The sequence below is a fragment of the Panthera onca genome, chromosome A2 (assembly GCF_046562875.1).
Source record: "Panthera onca isolate mPanOnc1 chromosome A2, mPanOnc1 haplotype 2, whole genome shotgun sequence".
NCBI lineage: Eukaryota > Metazoa > Chordata > Mammalia > Carnivora > Felidae > Panthera > Panthera onca.
The window spans coordinates 140678027-140696791 of NC_138340.1; the positions used below are offsets into that span (position 1 = coordinate 140678027).

An 18765-nucleotide genomic window follows, 5' to 3' on the forward strand; every position below is an offset into this window, starting at 1 on the left:
TAAAGTGCTTAGCACTAATAAACTATACCCAGCATTGTTATTTGTCTTTTTGGAGTTTTATTTGCAGATCTAGTTATGTACTAATACTTCTGAGTGAAGAGAAAGAAGCCATTTTGTGCAGTAGAGAAAGCCACTTCTGTACTTCCAGCTTCCAAGTTTTCACTTAATCTCTCAGAGCCTCAGTTGCCAAAATCTGTAAAGGAGGATAATCATCTCACGGGACTTGTTATGCTTTGTGGCTTGTAAACTGCAAAAACACAATGAAAGTTTAAGCCTCTATGTTATTATAGCCTTCTGTTACCATCAACGCCACCCACAATATGATTTTAGAAGAACCTGAACAACTGCTTATAGAGTGATGTGTAGTCATTTCTCAACCTCTGAGATTGTAATCAAAGAATCTTTTCATGGCCATGGTGGTGGGAGCAAGTCATTGTCAAAATAAATTTCATTCTCCTGTTGTTTGAATACAAAGTGAGGACTGTGTTACTCCCTATCTGCAACACTCCCTGCCTGTCCTCATGAGCTATCAGGCTCAGCTAAATATGTCCCTGGCCAGTATGTTAATAATCCCCGCTGGTTCTGAGACCTCCGTCCACCACCGATGTGACATTCTTTGTGTTCAAATGTCTAGCTGACGTCTGCTGCTTAAAACAGCCCATGCTTTCACCCCCTCTCTGCATTGTCACGGCCCTGTATCACCGCTCTTAAAAGGCCACTCTGAGCTCCAGTTGCTGACCAGCCTGCCTACTTGCCTCCCTGCCTGCTGCCGGCTGCCTTGAATGCCTGGTTCTCCAAGCTCCTTGTGGGTCTGACAAAGCAAGGACCATGTCTACCTTTGGCTACAGGAGAGGACTTAGCAAATATGAATCCATCGATGAGGATGAACTTCTCGCTTCCCTGTCAGCTGAGGAGCTGAAGGAGCTAGAGAGGGAGTTGGAAGACATTGAACCTGATCACAGCCTTCCCGTGGGGCTAAGGCAAAAGAGTCTGACCGAGAAAACCCCCACGGGGACATTCAGCAGAGAGGCACTGATGGCCTATTGGGAAAAGGAGTCCCAAAAACTCTTGGAGAAGGAGAGGCTGGGGGAGTGTGGAAAGGTAGGCTCTCGGGTTTTTTCCTTAGCTACTCCTACCCCCGACCCCCACCCCCAACCCGGGAACCTGTTTTCTCTAACTTTTTAGTCCTCTTCACTTTTCTTTCCTCATAACCCATTTGCACCTGCTACTGAACAATTCCTCAGGCCACCCGGGGAACATAATATGTAAAATTATTAGCTGGGATCCTTCGATTGACTTTTAGTCAATCAAGATGGCATTTTCAAGAGGAAAATAATTCACAAGCAAGGCATGGGTTTAGATATATTGCCAAACATAAGTCTAATTTCAGTTACAAATTAGATGTGGCATAGTGTGTGTGACATTACATATATATTGCAGTTAGGTAGATTTACTTCCTTCTATAAAGACAGAAGTGGGTACTCTGGTTGCTTTGACTGTAATGGTGACTACAGTAAAAATGATTCTTTTTTTTTTTTTTTTTCCAACACCGAAAAGTGAGCAGTGGTGGGAAATACGCAGGACTGAGAGCCAGGGGGCCTTATTTCGAGTCGCTGTGCTGTCCCTAAGTTGTTAGACCTTGAACAGATAGTCCATCTCTGCAGGCTTCTCTTTCCCACCTGTCCATTGAGGGAGTTGAATCTAGGGTTTCTTTTGTAAATCAAGAACCCCTTTGAGATTTTGATAAGTTCAAAACTTCTCCTGCAGATACTGTCCGTGTCTTGTGCATACACACACAACCTTTTACATGGCATTTCAAAATGACGACCTACATCCCGAAACCCACCTGGGGACCCAAGTTAAACATGCCTGAGTAGATAACCTCTAAGATTCCTTCCTGCTTTATAATGGTGATCCTGAGACCGGAAAATGTGCTTATATTAGAGCTCGGGTCTTTTAAGCTCTTGTGTTCTGCCCAGTAAACAGTTACTTCGGATTTGCCTTACAGATCGTTAAGAGAGGAAAGTTCAAAAGACTATGCTCTGGGAAAATAGCAATTTGAATACAGTATAATAAACTCCTGAACCTGTGCAATAACACAGGTCAGGAGCAACAGTTTAAAACCTGTGGGCTACACTAGAATCATCTAAAATCAAAATGGCCTGAATCCAATGGCAAAGACTTCCACAGTACTAATCTAGGCACTGTTAGATGATCTTGATGATAGGGTGTGTGGGCCACATTTGTAGCAAGATATGTGTGAGCCTTGTTCATGTCAATCATTGCGGGAAGGGCCACTGGGATCAAGCCAGGGTCTGCCAAGGCCACGGTGTCTGCCTGCACTGAGGGGTGGAAGGGGAAAGTGAAGCCAGGATTGGGCTGGTCAGTTTCTCCACAACTATGATTTTCAGAGGTCCTTTTCCCCTCCTCATGTGGGATTATGTGTCAAAAATCTGATAAAATATATAAAATATAACATTTTGATTATAGTTCTTAAAGAATTTCCTTGATAAAAAGATGAAAATTGCCACAGAATATCCAGGACAGATAGCTATCACAGCAGTAACCCAACAAAGGCATTTTCATGTCAGAATGTCTTTATATCTGTAGGAATCAAAGGGCAAAGCCTGTTGTCCGTTATGATGGAACCCGTCCTGATCCTGCCAAAGGTTTTGCTGATCCCTGCCAGGGGCTTATCAGCTCAATTAGAGAGGCTGTGTGTTGATGAACTTCGATTCCCTTCCGGGTAGTTAACTTTTCTGCCACTGCACTTTCCCAGCCGGCCAGCTGTCTCTGTAGTCACAAGGGGGGGCTGAGCAGAAGCCTCGGAGCCTATAAATCCATTCCCACACAGGACAAAGTTCAAGGCAGCTGGCAGGTGGGTAGGGGAGGGAGTGGCCATGTAAGTGAAGAACAGTGCAATATGGACCACAAGAAGGAGATGGGGGTCTTGGTTATCAGGCCATTGGCTTTGAAAGGCTTATGAAAACCATGTTCAACTCCTATTGAATGACAGCCTCTGTCCACTTGGGTTCACACAAACTTAGGCTGCATTAATCTCCAAGGGGCCTTGGAGGCCAGAGGGTCTAGCCCCCCCCCTAATTTGAGTATCTGCTGGGTCTCAGGCATAGGTGCCAATAAATTCACTCATATTATTTAGTTGAATTCTTACTCTTGCACATGAGAATTGAGACTAGGAGAGGTTAAGAAATTCAGTTGAAGTTAACAGTTTATTAGGAGAGGTGACATTCAGACTGAGGTCTGCTGATGCCAAGACCACGATTCTCAAATTGTGAGTACCCAACCCATCGGCATTACCCGGGAATTTCTTAGAACTGCTCATTCTAGGGCTCCCCCAGATCTCCTAGGAGTGGGGCCCAGCATTTTGTGGTCTCACAAGCCCCTTAGGTGATTATGGCACACACCACAGTTGAGGACCGCTCAACTATACTGAGACCTCTCAGAGGTTTACTGATTTGACTACAGTCAGCCAGCTCTTTAGGGGTAGACCCAGAACCAGAACCGAAAACCAAGCCTCTTGCCTCTTGTTCACGTAAAGATGCCAGGGAGGTGATCAGGAGACATGGTTGGCCACTACCTTCTTGTTGCCTTATTTATTCCCCGAGAGTGCCAACATTCATGTTCTCTCTACTAGCCCTCATGCCTTACCCCATCCCCACCTTCCCACCCCCCATTCTCACAAGGATCAAGGTTAACTCCAGAGCACTGGCAGATAGCAGACCTGGAACAGTGCAGTCAGTCCAAAAGCCAGATAACATAGGAAGTAGGCAAAGATTATTTTTTCATATCCTCTTAACTCCGTCTCCAGACACTTTTCTCCCTTCTGGTGTCTTTCTTTTAGGTGTCCCCCACCTAGGGTGGCTGGCTAACCATCTCAGATTGTCTGGGACTATCTAGATTTAAGAACTGAAAATCCTGCATCCTGGGAAACCTCTCAGTTCCAGATGACTGGGGACAGTCACCCACTGAGCACTGGACCTATCCTGTCAGCGGCTGGTAGCCAATGTCAATTTAGATCCGTTCAGCCAACAGATATTTATTGAACTCCTACTATATGCTAAACACTGCACTAGGTAAACAAAACAGACAGGATCCCTGTCCTTACCCAGTTAACAGTCTTTTGGGAAAAATGACAAACAAGTAATTAAAACAGGTACTTGGGGTGCCTCAGTGGCTCAGTCAGTTAAACTTCCGACTCTTGACTTTGGCTCAGGTCATGATCTCACGGTTCATAAGCTGACGGCAGGGAACCTACTTGGGATTCTCTCTCTCTCTCTCTCTCTCTCTCCTTCTCTCTCTGCCCCTTCCCCGCTCCGCTCTGTCTCTCTAAATAATAAATAAATTAATTAATTAATAAGTAAGTAAGTAAGTACTTCACTGGGGGAATTACAATGCCCTATATGGCAAGGATAATATGAGGGGATAATATGAGGAAGTGTCAAAGAAGGCTTTCTGGAAAAAGTGTCATTTAGATGTTACATTAAGACTCATTGCTGGATAACAGTTTCAGATATTGTCTCTCAGACACATTTTTGCTTGTTTGTTTTTATTTATTTATTTTTGAGACAGCACAAGCAGGGGAGGGGCAGAGAGAGGAGGACAGAGGATCTAAAGCTGGCTTTGCACCGACAGCACTGAGCCCGCCGCCAGGCTCGAACACAGGAACTGTGAGGTCATGCCTGAGTGGAAGTCGGACACTCCACCAACTGAGCCACCCAGGTGCCCCTCTCAGATACATCTTGAGGGGAAAACATCTCTTGCAGATAAGAGCCTGAAGGTCTTCCGGGGGATAGGGGATAACATGTAAGGCTGGCATGAAGGGCAGTTTACCTTAGATTTTGAGAAGGCCCCTTTCCTCCAAATACCGAAACAGCTAAAACTTCACACAAACACACACACACACACACACACACACACACACGCACGCACGTAGTATTTCCCATCTTCCTGCTCCTGAAGAAGTAAGTAAATAAAGACCGGATAACTATCCCAGGAGTGGCTGACCCCTTCCCCAGGCCATCGCTTGGTGCCTGCCACTCCAAACAAGTGGATAACTGGAGGCTATTTTGTGGTAGCAACTGGGCAAACAAACCTGGAGACGTGCACAGTGTTTTCCAAAGCTCATTCCACATGCCTCAGGCGGCAGGAGCCCTGGGGGGAAAGGGAGGGCTTGGGGCCTTAGAGGAGATAAAAGAAAGGGCTAAAAAGATAGCATTAGGGGAAATCAGACTCTGTTAGCAATTTCCAGAATTTTTTATTTTTTTTTAATCAGAAAAGATAGCAAGAAAAAGAGAAAGAAGGGGTCATTCAGGCTTCTTAGTACAAAGTCTTGTAAGCAGGAAAGCCAAAGATAGCATTGAGACTGTGTTTGCCTAAAAGTCTTTCATAATTGATACATGGTAAATAATTTAAGACCATGAGGCCGGGGCAATGGCTTGCTTCAAGATTTTCTACTGTTCTCTGCTGTTTCACGTGATGGTTGGAATCCAGTTAGGGCCAGGGGCCATTATCTTTCCCACCTGTTGTCTTCCGCAGTCCATCTCATTTAACCCTGCTTCAGCATGAGATTTCAAGTTGATTTGCTGCAAAGGGTGACCTGAATGTTTTTCTGCATCGAGCTAGGTTTTGACCTGCAGCTAAGAACAGCAGCCCTGCCCCCTCGGCTTCTCTTCCCCACAGCAGCAACAGGGACAGCGGCCACTCTCAGGTGGTGCGGGGCCTCTGAGACCCTGTGCCAGGCCCTACCCCAGAGGTAGGTTCTCGCTGGAGAAGCAAAGGATGCCGCTGCCTCTGGCTTCACTGAGACAAGCCGGGGCACAGAGCACTCCGTGGCTGTCGCAGCTGCTACTGGAGGCAAATCGGGGGAAGAATTTTTGAGCGTTCAGAAAGGGAATCCATTAACATGTGTATTTTCGTTGTCATTTGTTTCTTCGGGATGGAGAAATGAGGAAGGGCAGAGGAGTGATTCCAGAAGGGAGGGTTGAATTTGCTAAATTCTAAGTAAACAAGGAGTCACATAGTTCAGAGCAAGTTGTTAAAGAGAATGAGAAATGGATCAAGGGTTTTCCAAAGCTGAAGTTCTGACTCATTTATTCAAATTGACAAAATGATAGTAAATTTTAATACAGTGTGTTGAATTCTAGATATTTATGCTGCAGAAAACAAATGAAGTGTTTGTTTATAAAAGCTCTTGAAAGATATGCAATGAAAGGTTAACCCTGATCACCCCAACTAGAGAGGTCAGAAGCAAGAGAGTGGTCTTTTTTCCTTACATGCTTTTGTATTACTTGCCGTGTGTTATTTCCGTTTTTTATTTACTGAGATATAATTGACATATAACATTGTTTTGCTTTTAGATGTACAACATAGTGGTTTGATCTATTGCAAAACCATGTGTTACTTTTGTAAATTTTTTAAAAATGTGCTGACAAATGACCAATTTACTGATGCTACTGTGCTCTTCAGGTTGCAGAAGAAGACAAAGAAGAGAGTGAGGAAGAGCTTGTTTTCACTGGAACTAACAGTGAGATTTCTGAGGAGGTGTATACAGAAGAGGAGGAGGAGGAGGAAGAGGAGGAGGAGGAAGAGGAGGAAGAGGAAGGAACAGCTGAGAAGGAGAAAGGTATTAATGGAACTATAAATTATGATAGCACCGATTCTGATAACTCTAAGCCAAAGACATTTAAAAGTCAAATCGAAAACATAAATTTGACCAATGGCCACAGTGGAAGGAACACAGAGTCGCCAGCTGCCATTCACCCTTGCGGAAATCCTACCGTGATTGAGGATGCCTTGGAAAAGATAAGGAACGACGACCCTGACACCACAGAGGTCAACTTGAACAACATCGAGAACATCACGTCGCAGACCCTCGCCCGCTTCGCCGAGGCACTCAAGGGCAACACGGTGGTGAAGACCTTCAGTCTGGCCAACACACGCGCGGACGACAGCGCGGCCATGGCCATTGCAGAAATGCTCAAAGTCAACCGGTACATCACCAACGTCAACGTGGAGTCCAACTTTATCACAGGCAAGGGGATCCTGGCCATAATGCGGGCTCTGCAGCACAACACGGTGCTCACGGAGCTCCGCTTCCACAACCAGAGGCACATCATGGGCAGCCAGGTGGAGATGGAGATCGTCAAGCTGCTCAGGGAGAACACCACGCTGCTGAGACTGGGTTACCATTTTGAGCTCCCAGGACCAAGAATGAGCATGACGAGCCTCTTAACGAGAAATATGGATAAACAGAGGCAGAAGCGGATGCAGGAACAAAAACAGCAAGAGGGCTGTGATGGAGGAGCCAATCTTAGGACCAAAGTCTGGCAGAGAGGAACACCTGGCTCTTCCCCTCATGCATCTCCCAGGCACTCTCCCTGGTCATCCCCCAAACTCCCCAAGAAAGTCCAAACTGTGAGGAGGAGCCGCCCTCCATCTCCTGTGGTCCCACCCCCTCCTCCTCCCCCACCCCCCCCTCCTCCTCCTCCCCAAAAGCTGCCACCTCCTCCCCCACCCCCTCCTCCTCCACTCCCAGAGAAAAAACTCATCACTCGAAACATTGCAGAAGTCATCAAACAACAGGAGAGTGCCCAGCGGGCATTACAAAATGGACGGAAGAAGAAAAAAGGGAAAAAGGTTAAAAAACAGCCAAACAATATCCTAAAGGAAATTAAAAATTCCCTGAGGTCAGTGCAAGAGAAGAAAGTGGAAGACACTTCCCGACCTTCTACCCCACTGAGATCAGCTCATGAGAATCTCATGGAAGCTATTCGAGGAAGCAGCATAAAACAGCTAAGGCGGGTAAGTAACCCAAGAGCAGATTTGGGGCACGGATGTGGTAAGTGAGGGAGCCCCTATGACACGATGGTACCAAAGTCACCTCTCAACATATTTATTAATGTTTAAAATATTGCAGCATGCAAGAGCAAGCATCCACATTCGGAATTCCAGGAGCAGGTGACCAGTGGGCACATTTCCACTGGAGAATGAGCCTGGGCCACCTTCTTAGCATCTTGGTTCCAGAAGGGCCAGGCCTATTTTAAGGCACACCAATATATAAAAATCCTGATTTCCTTAATAAGAAAATCAGGGAATATAATCTATATTCCAAAAAAGATTATCACTTGTCAAAATTTTTACCACAAAGTTTCAGGTGATTTAAAACCTCATTTACAATATAGAGGCACCTGGGTGGCTCTGTAGGTTGAGCATCTGACTCTTGATTCCAGCTCAGGTCATGATCTCACGGTTTGTGGCATCAAGCTCCACGTCGGACTCTGTGCTGACAACTCGGAGCCTGCTTGGGATTCTCTCTCTGCCCCTCCCCAACTGGCGCATATGAGCCCTCTCTCTCAAAATAAATAAACTTTAAAAAATAATAAAAATACAAATAAACCTTAAAAATAAAACCTAATGTATCATATAAAAGTTGAATATCACACAGCAATAATCAATCTATATCTGAGGTAGTTTCAGAGAACACTGCTCGAGACGTGCCCTACAGATAGTTTTCGTTTTATCATTTGTGTTGTTTTATTGAAAGAGAATTCCCCATTCTTCTAGGTGGAAGTTCCAGAAGCTCTGCGATAAAAACATGATCTTGAGAAGAGGATGCAGAATCATTCAGCGGTATTAAATCGAATGCATTGTGACCTGTTTCTAAAGTACCTTCTTCAGTTTGAAATGTTTCCTGACTTTAAAAATAGCCTCACCCATTAATTCCAAGAAGAATTTTAAGAAACAATCAGCATGTTTCTTCTGTAAATATGAAAATAAACTACTTTTTTATGTTATGAGATTTGTATTGGCAAGAAGCAGTTTATTTAAAGATGCTCTTACATCCCTGGATGTGTTGGTAACTCCGAGCTGTTGTGAGTTAATGAAATGCGCTGTTATTTTTGTAATCCCAATAAATTTGGATTGAAGTTTTTGGGTTTTTTTAAAACAAACTAATTTTTGTGTGTTTGAGTTGATGCATATGTGAGGTGTGTATGTAACATTGCTAAATATTAAAAATATGACATTCTTACCCAAAAAGGGCTTGGGTCCTTAGCATTTTCCTTTCTTTGTTTTTTCACATCCAAGAAAATTCGATCAGAGCTCTTTCTAAAATGTCTGAAATCAAAAATTTTCTTCAAAGTCTTCTTGGTAGTGAGATAAAAGCTGTAGGAAACTTCCTGAAGTGGCCATCATCATCCTGGACGCACTGATGTTAGACCCATTCCCAAAAGGCTGATAGGTACCCAGGAGTCAATTCAATCATTTACAATTAAAGTCAACTATTTCCGGAGGAAAGAAAAAAAGTGAAGGAAAGCTTCTTGATAGAGGAAATCGTGTTAGGGGAATTCCTGGAAAATAAGCCCTGAATGCAGAGTTATCTTGTAGCCGACACTGAAGATTCACCTCTCAAAACTCCCTTTGAACTTTCCTTAGATGAGCCTTAGTCCAGTGGACCTCAGCCTTTGTGTGCCCTCCACAAACGGTGACATTGACGTCCTCGACACACATCTGGGGACAAAGGCACATGTATTTCTAATCCCCAAATATCACCTCCCTGTCACTCAAGGAAGACCTGAAATCAAATTAGAGAAAGACATATCCGAGATTTCCTTCATCTGGCTCCAGTGCTCCACTCCAACTTACGAAAGCTATAAATCTCTTCTAAAGTCCTTTGTCTTAACTATGATTAGCAGTGTTTCCTTTGTGTCCTACAGAGTCTAACAGTGGTCCTGGCAAAACTCTCCGGGCCACTCATTCAATAATTGTTTGCTCTACATACAAAGCTTTGGATTATCTTCAATCAAGCGGATTTTGTTTCACTAGAATATTTCTCCAATAGTTCTTGGGTCTGTTTCTTTTAGTCTGTTTCTATTGTTCTGCCGTTGTCTTACTCAGAGAGAACGGCCTATATAACCTCTGAAGGTGGGTGCCAGCGACCTCCGAGCTAGCTGGCTCCACGTGGGGAGCGGCTGACATCTTCTGAACTATCTACATTGTCTCATGAATATATTTCACGAAAACGTCAAAAGGGGCTGTCCCCATTTTAGAGATGAGGAAACCATTCCGGGAGGCAGCGGGCTCAAAGAAGTCAAGTTTGCACGTGACCATGCGTATCTCTGACTGTACAGCCTGGTCCCTTTGTACGTGACATCACCTCCCTGCTTCTCTCCAGACTCAAACCTCCTAAAGGGTCCCTGTTCTCACAACAGTGGTGGAGATTTCAGTTTCTACTTTCAGTGACTTCACTGTTTTTATTAGTGTTCACAATCATGCCCATTATTAATATGCAAACAAACAGAAAGCTAAAACGCAGGTTCTTAAAAGACGTGTGTCTGTGTGCGTGCGCACGTACATGTGTGTTTATTTAGAACAGAAAGCCAAGGCCAAACCTCTTTTCCCAACCCCTTTGTATGTGCATGAGAACAGGGCTCCTCTAAATTGGAAATACTTCCGACTTCATCATGATGAGGTCAAGGGGCAAACGGTTGCTGATAAATCAGGGTTGGTAAAACCACACATGAATCCCAGAAAGCCGGTGTGGAGAAATTCTCTGGAGTGAGGAGAAGAGGTTAGTGATCTCGGCGGCCGAGAGCCATATGGCTGGGGACACGGGCCAGGCCTTCTCACCAGAAGTGAGTGATTGGCAAACAGATATTCTGACCTTTGCATTTAAAAGTCTATGTTGCTAGGGATGCCTGGGTGGCTCAGTCAGCTGAGCATCCGACTTCGGCTCAGGTCACGATCTCACGGTTCCGTGCGTTCAAGCCCTGCATTGGACTTTGTGTTGATAGCATGGAGTCTGCTTGAGATTCTCTCTCTTTCTGCCCCTCTCCCACTTGTGTTCTCTCTCTCTCTCAAATAAATAAACATTTAAAAACAAATAAATAATAAACAAACAAACAATCAAACAAACAAATAAAATCTACCTTGCTGGAAATGTCTGGGCCCGAGGAGAGAGCGGCATGCACTTCCCGGGAACTTCACAAAATGTAAATAAAGACATGGACCCTCAGACTCAATCTACAAAACAAAATGTTATAAAGCCCATCACAACACAGGTGTGACAGGATCAGAAACTGAGTGGGTATATTTAGCATTCAGGAAAACCCTTTCTAGAATGTTGTTTCGGAATACAGTACTGTGAACGTTTGCGGTGTTAGGACTCTCTCCATTCAGCACAGGAGAGGGATTCTTAGTTTATCCTTCCTGCAAACTCATACGGTTTGAATGAACACTAATTAGTTCATCCTCTAACAAGAGCTTTCAGCTCACTGGGAGAAGAGCGTCCAAGGCCAGATGAAGTGTTTAGGCTGTGATTTATATTTGCACGTTAATCTCCTGAGGTACACATCATCCCGATTTGAAACAGAGCCAGGATGCTGCGTCTCACTCTGCTCCGAGAGCCGTGCTGCCACAGGTATTTAATAACTCAGTGTCAGCAGGATGTTGATTTAATACCTGCCCTGACGTAGTTGCTCTGAGTGAAAGGAGGAGGTACCAGGCTGCAAAAAGCCTATATTGAGACGCACCGAGGAATAGGGTAGATCCACTGGTTCTTGAGAAGGCCTCTTAGCCGCTTCCTTCCGGGACAAACTTAACACTCGCTTCTCTGTTTCTCTGAGGGTTGGGAAGTGGAGTTTTATTCTCATTAATGATCAAATAGCATGGTCTGAAAGGCTAAGAATTGATCTAAGAACTAGAAAACTCAGAAATATGGGGCCAACATTACTGTACTTAACGACTTCCACAAATATTTTCCACGTGCCTACCACGTTCCGGATACTTTTCTGGATGCTGAGGATAAAATCAGATAAAATCCTGGATGCTGAGGATGCTGAGGATAAAATCAGATAAAATCAGACAGAGATAAAATCCCTGTCCTCATGTACCTTACGTTTCTTTAAAAAAATTTTTTTTAAATGTTTTTAATTTAGTTTTGAGGAAGAGAGACAGAGTACAAGCAGAAGAGGAGCAGACAGAGGGAGACACAGAGCCTGAAGCAGGCTCCAGGTTCTGAGCTGTCAGCACAGAGACGGACGCGGGGCTCAAACTTGTGAACCGCGAGATCACGACCTGAGTGTAAGTCAGATGCTTAACCAACTGAGCCGCCCATCATGTACCTTACCTTCCAATCGAGGGAGTTTAATGCCGTTCCTGCAAGCATCATGTATTTCCTTACCAGATGCTTCCTGTGTTTAAGACCCTGTGCTCAATGCTGGGGAGACCAGGTTCAATTAGAAAGTGTCCTCCACCTCAAAGCAATGGGAATGCTGAGAAAACCATCCCTTCCCGAATCTGCGGCAAGAACAGAGTTAGAGGCAGGTGTAGGGTCCTGGGCGGGCACTGAGGAAGCCTAATCATCTAAAGTCAGTGTCAGCGAACTTTTTCTGTAAAGAACTAAGGAGTAAATATTTTAGACTTTCTGGGCCATTAGGTATCTGCCAAAGCTATTCAACCCTGCCCTGCGGGGCAAAAACAGCCACAGGCAATACAGAAGTGAGCAGAGCAGGTCTGTCTTCTAATAGGACTTTATTTATAGACACTCACATTTAAATTTCAGATAACATTCATGAGTTGTGAACTTTCCTCTTTTGATTTTTTCAACCATTGAAAAATGAAAACACTCTTCTTAGGTCACGGGCTGTACAAAAATAGACGTTAGGTGGATTTAACTTGTAAGCCACAGTTCACCATAGACCCTTGACCAAAAGCAGAGAAGGGGTCAAGAAGGACTTCTTAAGGAAGGTGACACATGAATTGGACTTTTAAAGAAGAGAGAAGGGGGCGCCTGAGTGGCTCAGTCGGTTGAGCGGCCGACTTCGGCTCAGGTCATGATCTCGAGGTCCGTGAGTTCGAGCCGTGCGTCGGGCTCTGTGCTGACAGCTCGGAGCCTGGAGCCTGCTTCTGTTTCTGTGTCTCCGTCTCTCTCTCTCTGCCCCTCCCCCATTCGTGCTCTGTTTCTCTCTGCCTTTCAAAAATGAATAAATGCGGGGCGCCTGGGTGGCGCAGTCGGTTAAGCGTCCGACTTCAGCCAGGTCACGATCTCGCGGTCCGTGAGTTCGAGCCCCACGTCAGGCTCTGGGCTGATGGCTCGGAGCCTGGAGCCTGTTTCCGATTCTGTGTCTCCCTCTCTCTCTGCCCCTTCCCCGTTCATGCTCTGTCTCTCTCTGTCCCAAAAATAAATAAAAAACGTTGAAAAAAAAATGAATAAATGCTAAATATATATACATACATATATATATTATACATACATATATACATATTATAGATATTAATACGTATTATGTAGATATATATATTATACATATTATATATATAAAAGAGAGAAGATGCCAGGCTAAAAAAAGGGTCACATGATGAAGTCAGGGAACAAGGAGGGATATTTAAGTTTGTGGAAACAGAGCAATCTAGAAAATAGTTGAAAATCATAGGGTTTAATGTAATTCTGTAAAAACAAGGATTTGGTCAAGAGTTAATATTTCAGTCTTTTTTTATAGTATTGATGATTTTGGTGAATTGAAAATATAACTATTGCATAGTTTCTGCATGGCCTACGTTTTTACAAAAATAGTCTGTGATCATTAAGAAAAATCAGAGTATACAGATAAGCAAAAGAACCTAAAGAATCCCCATAATCCTGCCCACACAGAACAACCCCTGATGACCCGTAGTGTATATGCTTTTAGATTCTCCTTGAAGCATATTTAAATATACACATTACTTTGTTTTCTACAAAAAGGGGAAGATAGCATACATACCTTTGTATAACCCACCATATTTTATGTGAGAAAGTTCAGTGACTGTTGGATAATTAGGTTATTTTGCTTAGTCCTCTGATGTTGGATATATAGTTTGTTTTAACCCATCCCTTTGAGTTATTCTGACTTGCAGCTCTTCCAAAAAGCCCTTACAAGAACTGATTGACTGAATGATTGGCAGCTAAAAAGCCATCTCCCAGATTGGGGTTGTGACCCATCATTGTGGTACACCCAAACTGGAAATTAGGTTTCAACCAAATTATCATGTTTACCAACTTTTTCGTGGCCAAATTATATGCCTATCTGAACCGCAGAGGCATGCATTAGTAAGATGTCTTTCAAAAACTTCATACTATTTTCTACTTATGAATAAAAAAAGCTGGGATGAACTGAGAGTTACAGAAGCCCAATCTGAGTGACTTAGTGCAAGCTAAGGAATGTGGACTTAATTATGAAAGTCTTGGGAGCATCAAAGAATTTCAAGAGGAGGAATGACATGATGTTTATAAAGGTTTTGAAAATATGACCTGTGTAACCAAGAGAAGGATGGATTCCGTGAGGTCCAGGCTTGTGGTAGGAAGACCAGTCGGGAGACCATTGCTATCATTTAAGAACAAAATGATACAGGGGTGCCTGGGTGGTTCAGTTGGTTAAGTGTCCGACTCTTGACTGACTCTTGACTTTGTCTCAGGTCATGATCTCACAGTCTGTGAGTTCGAGCCCCATGTCAGGCTCTGTGCTGACAGTGCAGAGCCTGCTTAGAATTCTCTCTCTCTCTCTCTCTCTCTCTCTCTCTCTCTCTCTCCACCTCTCTCTGCTCTTCTCTCTCTCTTTCAAAACAAATAAATAAACCAAAAAAAAAAAAAAGAAAGAATGAAACGACACAAATTTGAACTATGAACTCTGTGTAAGTGTAAAGGAATCAAAACAGAGCAGAGACTAAGGAAGCACATATTCCACAGAATTTAGTAACGGGCTAAACGTAGGGTGCAGGGGGCAACAAAAGAGAGGAGTCTGTGTCGACACTTGTGTTCCTGGCCGGGCCATTTGGGGGGATAGCAGTGCCACAGAGTGGGACAGGAATGCAGCCGAACAGGTGCTGGAGGAAGAAAATGACTTCGGTTTTAAATACATTGTGACGGAAGTGCCTGTCCGTTTGACTGTGTGGGCGGGTCTAGAATGATGGGGATGAGATTCCTACTGGAAATGGGGGCTTGGGGGGTCACATGGTATGAGTGGCATTTAGAGACGGCGGTTTGGGTGAGGACGGTCAGCGAGTGTGGAGACTGCAGAAGCATTCTGAGTGTAACCGGTCAGAAGGAGAGGAGAATTGTGTGGCAGAGCAGAGTTGCCCCAAGGAAGGTGCTGTCAGTGCCGTAAAATGTCTCAGCAAGTTTTGTCTCAGCCTGAAGGGGGTCACTTGAACTGGTGGTCTTGATGAGAGCAAATTCATGGGAGCAGTGGAGATGGAAATCGATTATAGGGCTAGGGTGGGACATTCTCCAAGATGAGTGTAGTTCAGTGTTTCACTAAAGGGTCTACTGCTGGTGGACGGCCAGAGGGTCCCCGGACCTCAGAAGAGAAAAGGCACATCCTCCTGGTATGTCATTTTCACTTGACATGAGAAATTAAAATTATATTTTAGACACACACACATACACACACGTAATCATTTTTACTTGATATGAAAAAAATATTTATATTATTTATATACTTATATATAAATTTATAGATATATGTCAAGTAAAAATGACGTGTATGTTTAGATATATATATATATATATATACACCCTGATTTTTGAAAGTTTGCATTATACCTCTTCACTTTTATGAAAGACCTATGTTAGTACCCATTTCCATCGACCAAAAGGAATCCAAAGAGGATTTTCATCTTTGAAAAAAACCCCAAAAACCCAAAACCGAGACTAGCATTCAGTGTTTTTTTTTTTTGCAGTGAGCTAGTTAAGGGGTAAAGCACACCTCAGGCTGCGAGAGGGCCCAGCCAAGACCCCTCACCAGGACCTGTGTTCAGCATCTCAGCACCAAGCCTCCATAGCTTTGAACCACGTCTGTGAGCATCTGTGCTTTATCTCAATTTATTTCGTGCATTTGTTAGGAAGTTGTGTGCCAGAAAAAACTAGGAGAGGTTATTTTTTGGATCTGGGAATACTCACAAATTTTTCCATACAAATTAAGTCATTGCTTCTTTGCTTTATGCCATTTCTGCTTATGGAATTTTTTATAGGAACACTCTAGGATAACTTTAGGGGGAAACTGCATGTATGTTCTAGATAAAGTCAGTTGGAAATCTCATTCCATCTCTGTGACAGGCCATGGTCTTCTGCAAGATTTCAGAGAATTCCTGGGATGGAGGAGAATTCCTCCTCATAGTTGTCTCTGGGTCCCTGCTCTGAGCCTGCATCTACCAAACCTATGATTTAATGGCCCTGGTGCAAATTATACTGACCTAATGTGGCGACTGACCCATGGCAATCAGCCCTCCTTCTTGATTTCCAAAGCCCCAACATTGCATGAAAATTGGGGAAACCAAGGAAGATTGATATTAGAGCAACACAAACGACTTCAAACCAAACATGAGACCTTACTGTTGTGAGAAGTCCTCTAACTTACCATCAGAGATTCCCTCCCCCCGCATGCCCCTGGCTATTTCATCCCACTTAATAGTCTGTGTTTTCTTGCTAGCGTATCACTTCCTTCCTCTTCTGTCATGCTTCTGCATCACTGCTGTCCCCCCTACATTACTTTCGGGAATTCAAGATTTGTTTCACTCTGTTATGCACAGCAAATTCAGCTCTCTCTGGTCCCATCCCAACGAGAAGTTCGGGTCTACCTTTGCACCTCCAAGCTAATTAGTGTGATGCAGATCCCATGAGCCCTTTATCTAACAGGAGCCACCCTAAAGTTATGGCTGTGAATAGAATTTCTCCCCCCTGGAAGATGCTATATGTTCTCCCAGAACAACACAAAAACCCTCATATAGTCACTCACAATCTATTATCTGGACTGTCGCTTCTGAACTGGTTTCTTCCTGACTGGTTGCTCTGCTTCCATTCCCACTCACCCCAACTTGCCTTTAACATGCTAGAGTGATTGATATTTGTCCAAAATGCAGTTCTGATCACAGCAGCCACCTGTTTGAAATTCTTCAGGGGTAGCTCATATTCTACAGAATAAAATTCAAATCCCTTTGCCTGGCAGACATGGCCCTGATGATCTCTCTGCCTCATTTCCACCGCTTGTCCACATGTGCTAACGCCGTCCTGAGCAACCTGCAGCTCCCTGAACAGGCGGTGGCCCCTCTTGACACACCCCTTTTCGCATACTTCTTACCTGCCTGGAATTCCCCTCCCACTCTTTAAATCTGGACAGCACCTAATTCATCCTGCAAGAGACCTTGAAAGACAAGTAGCTTATTGACCCAAGGAGATGGGAAAAAGGGCATCCTGCAGAAGAGCCTTGTTCTCCACAGTCTCCCCGGGTGACCTCATCCAAGCTGCTATCTTTAAATACTACTCATATCACATGACCTCCAAATCCTTACTGCCAGCACAAATAAACGCCCCCCGTGATTCTGTGCCCACACATTCACATTCAGACATGATGTATTTAAAACTGAACTCATCTTCCTCCTTCAATACCCACTCCTGTTATATTTCATTTTCCACAGTCTCACAATATATTTTGCTTTGTGCCGCGTACTATTTGTGTACATGTCTTAATCTTCCCACTGTCCTCCTGGACTATATATCCTGGAGACCAGAGACTATATCTTATCTTTATGCCTAATAAACAGCAAGCACTCAATACATGTATTTGAATAGATGGAGATATCAGCTACTCAGTGACAATGAGGAAGCAACGTGACAGTGTCTTCCCATCGTTCCTCCCGGAGTGGCCAACAGTGGGATGGGATCAAAAAGGAACATGGTTGGGAAATGAAGTTCTAGAGGAAGATTGGTCCCAGGTTTTAAGACAAGTCAGGACCTACACATGGAGGCTTAGGGGCTCCAAGGAGCACCCGATGATACCATTTCCTTTGTGAATATTGTAAGGCCAGAGTTCTAAGAATACTAGCATCCTCTCTTGATGCCTCTCCTCCCTCAAAGCCCCCATCCCTTTTCTCTGTGTGATCTGGGAGCAGAGGTCAGGCTATGGTCACGAGTGGCTGTGCAAGCTATTGTCAGGAGAGCATTGGGGCCAGCCAGGGACTGACACTGGAAAATGAAAAGTCCTGCTCTCTAAAAGAACCATCTTGAGGTAAAATTAGTATAATCTTTAAAACCCTAAAGACAAATTTGCAGTCTAAAGTGGAGGGTTTTACTCTGATACATTCTCTGTTTGCATATTAGCTATTCTGCAGTAATTTTCAGACGACTAACCACCTGTTCCGGATGGAAACATTGTGCAATTAGCTATATAACCTTTATTATAAACTAAACGGTTTCTTAGCAACACAGCTGTCATGGGGTTATATATTTTGGATTTTTAAAAATTAAACGTGTCATTGACAAACATACAAGCTGTGGTCCAAATACTGCTGTCACGAGCACAAACCGCTAAATTTCCTCTCCTCCTGAATGAAATCTCAGATGATCCATCTGAGTGATCACTGTTACATAAACACAAAAACAGATGATCAAAAGTCAGTGTCAGGTTGCACTCTGCAAACTGCCCTCCCTGAATTTATCTGGGATTAACTCCTCTTCGAGCCCGGGGCTGGGTGGTGGCGGCACGCAGATTAAAAACCCGTGAATCCATGTGAGCGAATAAACCGACGAGTGGCTGCTCAGAGGAACCCTTTGCAAACCCTTCAGCAAAATTGGGAACGTTAAACGACATTTTTTGGACATTTGGGGGGTTTTTTTTGAAGGAAGAGTCGGGGGGGGGGAACTGCATGTATTTATACATATTTATGATGGTCTTTTTAGAAGGTTTACCCTGGTTTTCTGCAGCTTTTGGTTCATCC

General features: G+C 44.0%; 1 protein-coding gene across 1 annotated transcript; it reads left to right on the top strand.

Moving 5' to 3' along the window:
• The first annotated feature begins 673 nt into the window (after nucleotides 1-673).
• Nucleotides 674-8945, top strand: LMOD2 (leiomodin 2). Its single transcript, XM_060633011.3, has 3 exons — nucleotides 674-1101; nucleotides 6487-7821; nucleotides 8584-8945. The coding sequence occupies exons 1-3, from the start codon at nucleotides 829-831 to the stop codon at nucleotides 8608-8610; spliced, it is 1635 nt and encodes a 544-aa protein (XP_060488994.2). The 5' UTR covers nucleotides 674-828; the 3' UTR covers nucleotides 8611-8945.
• The last annotated feature ends 9820 nt before the right edge of the window (nucleotides 8946-18765 follow it).

Excerpts from the sequence above, each read along its gene's own strand:
- LMOD2 (XM_060633011.3), top strand. The coding sequence starts at position 829 with ATGTCTACCTTTGGCTACAGGAGAGGACTTAGCAAATATGAATCCATC. Across the intron at positions 1,102-6,486 it reads GGCTGGGGGAGTGTGGAAAG|GTTGCAGAAGAAGACAAAGA; the intron begins GTAGGCTCTCGG and ends TGTGCTCTTCAG. Across the intron at positions 7,822-8,583 it reads GCATAAAACAGCTAAGGCGG|GTGGAAGTTCCAGAAGCTCT; the intron begins GTAAGTAACCCA and ends CCATTCTTCTAG.